The sequence below is a fragment of the Hermetia illucens genome, chromosome 4 (genome assembly GCF_905115235.1).
Source record: "Hermetia illucens chromosome 4, iHerIll2.2.curated.20191125, whole genome shotgun sequence".
Classification (NCBI taxonomy): Eukaryota; Metazoa; Arthropoda; class Insecta; order Diptera; family Stratiomyidae; genus Hermetia; species Hermetia illucens.
The window spans coordinates 91,550,869-91,556,868 of record NC_051852.1 but is presented as its reverse complement, the minus strand read 5'-3'; the positions used below and the strand labels follow the sequence as shown (position 1 = coordinate 91,556,868).

The window sequence follows — 6,000 nt, the reverse complement described above, 5'->3', positions numbered from 1 at the left end:
TAAACGCGGAACTGGTTAACTGCTTCGTGGTCTATGCATCTAAACCGTTGAAAATTTTACTCAATTTTATCCGCATTTGGGAAACTATGCATGTTGATCCCTTTTCGAGCATAGGACATCATACAACCATACAAGAATTGGGATTCGAATCGAGAGGCTGAAATTCATGCAACTCGGCCATCGCACTACCGATTCGGGAAGAAGAAGCTGGATGCCATATACGAAAATTCTTCCTAGTCAGAGAGGAAAATATATCTTTGCCTTGTTCTCAAAGCCATGTCAAACGAATGCATGAAGTTTGCCCAGTTTATATTACGTAATAAAACATTTGATTTGCCAGCAAATACTTTTTATTTATCATTTTAAATACTTATCAATACGGTACATATAGCATAAAGTAAAAATAACTTTGTACATACATTCGCGTGCAGACATTCCTGTCTTGTCATCATTATAATTACTTCCTCCACCATTTCCTGTATGCAAAATATTAGATTTACTTTAGTAACAGCACCAAAGAGGTTTTATAAACTTTACTGTTCAAATATCATTCCTAAATGGTTACTAAAAACACACTTTCGTGCAAACAAATCAAACCAAAGCAAAACTTTGATATAAATACAAAAAATAAGGAAAACAATTGAACTAGTTTAAGTGTACGATTAAACGAAAAACTGTCCACAGGATTATAGGAAAAACAAAAGCAGTACCGAAAAATATCACTACTGTAATGACTATCAGGACTAATGCTCGAATAAATTCATTGTCGTTCAAATACATTATTAGGTAAAAGTGTTAAAAATACTGATACTGCCCATCACATATTTTATGCATCCTAGAGCACACGCAGTTGAGGGTGTAAAAACAATACGTCGATTTCTTATGATAAATATTAGTAAACAAAGTTTTATCACGCGTTCTGATACATAGAATTGTATATATGTAAGACTGTTCTGGGCGTTTGGACAGTCTAACTTATCCTTAATTTTGTAATAGTAAAGGTTGCGAGAAAAACTGAATTCACGTTAATCAAGTTTAGGTAACAAATCATCAGTTTCCGGTTGGAAAGCTAGTCATCTATGAATATACTTAATCTGGTCAATGTATAGTCTGTTTGTACACATGTTTTTGTGTTGGTGTTTATTGTCAAGATGAGCTTCCGCTGAATTCGGCATGTTAATTGATTAGAAACACTTCTAGTTGAAAATATCTTTTGGCTTGGGTTTTATTATTATAAATATGCACTCTTACTGCTCAGCAGATCACAAAAAAACCTTAACATGCTTCGAATATCAACACTCTGAAACGAGAAAATGAGAAAAAATATTATACTTTTATTGAACATCAGAAAAGGGACTTCTATAAATTTGCTTATCCTTACGTTCTATTTGAAAAGGAGTAAATTGAACTGCACAGTCACTTCAGGTAGAAAAGGTTTAGTGGTTTGTGACCAGCTATGGATGCACCACTGTTCCATTTATAAATAGGTATCATAAAAATTCAATTCGATAACATTTTGTAATATCCATTTACACGGAGTTACTCTAAAGAAAACTAACTGGGAAAAAGTTCGTTTATTCTCACTTCAAGGGGGGAGGGCCCACCAACAACTCTACTACCAAACTCTATCTCCACCTCCTCGTGGTGACCGCTGGGAGCTCTTTCATAGCGAAAAGCTGCAGATGGAGAGTCTCCCGCGCCTAAAAACGGGATAAATTGTATCTGACAACCCTACACGGAAAACCGATGTTACGAAGCCACGAAAGGAGCCTCGGACAGGATGGATCTTACAACGACGAACCCGGTAACGACAACGGATTAACGATTTGCGCATTTTCTCATGGAACGTGCACTCCCTGTACAGAGATGAAGCAGTTGAGCAGCTAGCCGATACCCTGTCCCAATATAGGGCTGATGTAACTGCGTTACAGGAGATGCGTTGGAAAGGGACCGGTTTCCTGGAGAAGAGCCGCTACACCATATAATATAGTGGCCATCCAGTAAACCATGTGCTCGGAGTAGGTTTCTTAGCCAGCCAAAAAGTCTAACCTGCTGTTATCGGCTTTGAAAACATAAGCTAACGGCTGTGCACTCTGCGCTTGCGAGGCAAATTTAGAAATATAAGCCTCATTAACGTTTACGCCCCTACAGAGGAGGCTGCAGAGTCGGAAAAGGATACCTTCTACGAGGCAGTGGAACGAACCGTCGAAGCCTGTCCCAGATATGATATCAAAATCATACTTGGGGATTTTAACAGCCAAGTAGGGAAGGAGCCCATATTCATGCGATACGTTGGCTCCCATAGCTTACACGAAAATACAAATGATAACGGACTGCGGATTATCCAGTTAGCAGTGTCACACGAAACGGCTGTTCGAAATACCTGGTTTGCGCGGAAAGCGGTCCATAAACATACATGGGTCTATCCAGACGGGACCACTTTCAACCAAATTGACCACGTGTTGATTGAATGCCGCCACCTCTCAGCCTTGATGAATGTCAGAACATATAGGGGGGGGGGGGCAATATAGACTCGGATCGCTATCTCGTTGGCATGGTGCTCCGAGCTCGAATAACAACATCACCCAGAATCCCTTCTGACAATCAGGTGCGAGTTAACACTGAAGCCATCCACAACACAGTCCTCCACGACACCTATAAGAGGGAAATGGATGCCGTAATATCCGCAATCAACAGAGGACCTGGAGATGAAGCATCAACAAATGATCTTCACAACCACCTGAAGAACGTTATCATTGATACGGCCATAAACATACTTGGCTCCAGCCGCAAAAGGAGTCGGAACGGCTGGTTTGACGATGAATGTAAGCTAGCAACGGAACGGAAGAATGCCGCATACCGAGTAATGTTGCATTCTCAAAGAACGTGGGCACGCGCAGAGACTTATCACGAACTCCGTCGAGCGGAGAAGTGACTTCAGAGACGGAAAAAGGATGCCTGGGAGAACCAACGAGTCTGTAAACTCGAAAAGTACAGGGAGCAACCGCACCAGGCGCGGAAGTTTTACCAACAAGTCAGCAGGATGAAGCCTTATACACCTCGATGCTTATCCTGCCGAGACAAAGAGAGAAACCTGATTTCCGACAGAATGGGCATATTGGAGCGTTGGGTTGAGTACTTTTATGAGCTATGGGCAACCAGAACATCGGCAAGTTGGAAGTCCCGCCAACTGAAGACGACGGACAAATACTGCCACCACGAAGTATAGGAGAAACAGTCCGTACAATTCATCGGCTAAAAAATCATAAATCGCCAGGAGCCGATGGAATTACAGCTGAATTGGTTAAATATGGAGGCGACCAATTACACCAAGTGGTTCATCAACTTGTGCTCAAGGTATGGGACAGCGAATCAATGCCTGACGATTGGCAACGAGGCATTATCTGTCTCATACATAAAAAGGGAGATATCACACAGTGCTGCAATTACAGAGGTATCACGTTGCTGAGTACCATCTATAAGATATTCTCCGCTATCTTGCTAAGCTGGATAGCCCCATACGCCCAGAACATCATTGGTCCATACCAAAGAGGTATCACTCCAGGCAAATCAGCAACAGATCAGACTTTCTTCCTACAGCAATCGATGGAAAAACTGTTGGAATATGGACAACAGTTGCACCATCTATTCATTGACTTTAAAGCAACCTATGATAGCATAGCTAGAGCAAAATTGTACACGGCCATGAGAGAATTCGATATCCCGAAATTGATAAGCCTGACTAGGCTGATCCTGGCCAATGTGCGAGGCCAGATAAAAGCAGCAGGATCACTCTCAAGACCATTCGACATCAACAACGGTCTACGACAAGGGGATGCCTTATCATGCGTCCTCTTTAACTTGGCCCTGGAGAAAGTGATCCGTGATGCTGAAATAAATGTAAGAGGTACGATCCTCTTTAAGTCCACCCAACTACTGGCCTATGTTGACGATATCGACATCATAGGAAGAACCACCCGAGATGTACAAACTGCTTTCATCCAGATCGATTAGGCGGCGCGAGATCTTGGGCTGCACATCAATAAAGGCAAGACAAAGTATATGATGGCAACGTCAGCACCAAAAACTAACCAACCAACAACATCAAACTGTACTGGTCAAACGGGAAGAATAAAGATAGGAGAATGCAACTTTGAGACTGTTGATAATTTCCCCTTTCTAGGGTCGAAAATCACAACCGATAACAGCTACGATGATGAAATCCGCGCACCGTTGTTGTCAGCCAACAGAGCCTATTTCAGTTTACAAAAACTGTTCTGCTCGAAACGTCAAAACTCTTACTGTACAAGACAATGATCTTGTCAGTCCTTATGTATTTCTCGAAGACTTGGCTTTTTAGCAAGAAAAATTGCGAACTCTTGGCCGCGTTCGAGAGAAGAATGCTCCGAAGAATTGCTGGCCCCCTACATGAGGATGGACGTTTCCGTAGTCTGCATAACGACGAAATCTATGAGCGATACCATGATCGTCCGGTTATGGATAAAATCCGGCTCAATAGGTTACGATGGGCGGGTCACTTAATCCGTATGGATGAGGATGATTCAGCCCGGAAAGTTTATAAGGGCAATATCTATGGTAGAAAAATAAGACGAGGCAGACCCTGCCTAAGATGGAGCGATGGCGTAGGTTAGGACGCCAGGCAGCGTTTAGGGATATCGAATTGGTGGACCTCGGCGCAAAACCGGGATGTCTGGAGTTCCTTATTAAGGCAGGCCTAGACCGGATACCGGTTGTTACGCCGTTGATGATGATGATGATTAGGATGCAGTGAATGTATGTAGGAGTTCAGAAAGTAAAGTGAATTCTCAATTTGAACTACGAAGGATAACGGATTCAAGTACACTTTTTTATTTTTATGCCGGCGCAGCAAATTCTATGTCAATGTAATCATTACAGTGCGTTCATAAATGGTAGAACCATTGTGTCATTTTTCGAATATTTCTTATAGTGTAGGAAACGTTCAATTCCCTTGAATTTTTTTTCTAGAAGTGCTTATATAGACAACGCATTTATCCCGAACATTTTTCTGAATCCGTTAATTGCATTACCTACAGCATTCATTTGTTTCAAATTATCCAATTTTTAAAAATTTTTTTCCATAAATGATAGAACCACGAGAAAATTTTAGTTGTTTTTGATTTTAGTGGGAAGATTTTGGAATTATGTTTATGATACACATTAGTAGACTTTTGTTATACAATGGGAAGAAAAAGTGCGTTAAATAGATATGAGATATAATAGATAAAATCTCTGCGCTTCATGTCCAACTTTGAAATTGCTGGTCATTTGAGTTGATGCCATGGTATTATCGCAATATTTTTGGCTGACTCTAAATTTTTAACTCCACAACAAATGCAACAAAGTGGGCCATGCTGAACCCGTGAAAATTTCGAAAACTCTAAAAGATTCATGAACTTCTAACACATATGAAAACCTAAAGCACCGACATTAAAATCAAAATTAGTACAAATTTAGCGTATTATTATCAGACGTCGACGAATGAATGGGATAAGTTAAACGGGTTCCAATATTTAAGGTTTTGTGTGAAACAAAAGGAAGGTGTATTTTTTTTCTACCAAAGATAGTCGATTGAATGGTGGCTGCAGTTCACTCAAAAAATTGGGTATGGTGGGGGCGGAATAGTGGCCATTTATTTCGTGGACCCATTCTCAGAACCCACTCAACCGAAAATTCTTTTAAAAGTCAGGAAGCTGCCACCATAGGGTATCTAGGCTTCGAAATATCCTTCATACCAGTATCTATTCAAATAAATTTAATAATAGTATATAACTATAATTTTTACTAATGGGCTGTAAACCCCACTTTAAGTTCATCTTCGAATCATGAACTATGGGCTATAATATAAACCATGATCCTACCAAGTTTGGTGGAAATTGCCATATTACTAACAAAGTTATAATAGATCAAAGTTGTTGCTTTAGTGCAAATTCTCAGACTTTGAAAGTTAGTAACACGCTA

General features: G+C 40.6%; 1 protein-coding gene across 13 annotated transcripts in view; it reads right to left on the bottom strand.

Moving 5' to 3' along the window:
* Positions 1-332: 332 nt before the first annotated feature.
* The window catches only part of LOC119653447 (trehalase), a 196,209-nt gene continuing 190,541 nt past the window's right edge, over positions 333-6,000 (bottom strand). For all 13 annotated transcript variants that reach the window (XR_005249697.1, XM_038058042.1, XM_038058052.1 and 10 more), the window contains one exon: positions 333-1,300. Coding sequence is in view for 1 of the 13 variants with exons in the window: in XM_038058050.1 (XP_037913978.1) it covers positions 1,293-1,300 (8 nt within the window). In the remaining 12 variants the exon portion in view is untranslated. The remainder of the gene's footprint in view (positions 1,301-6,000) is intronic.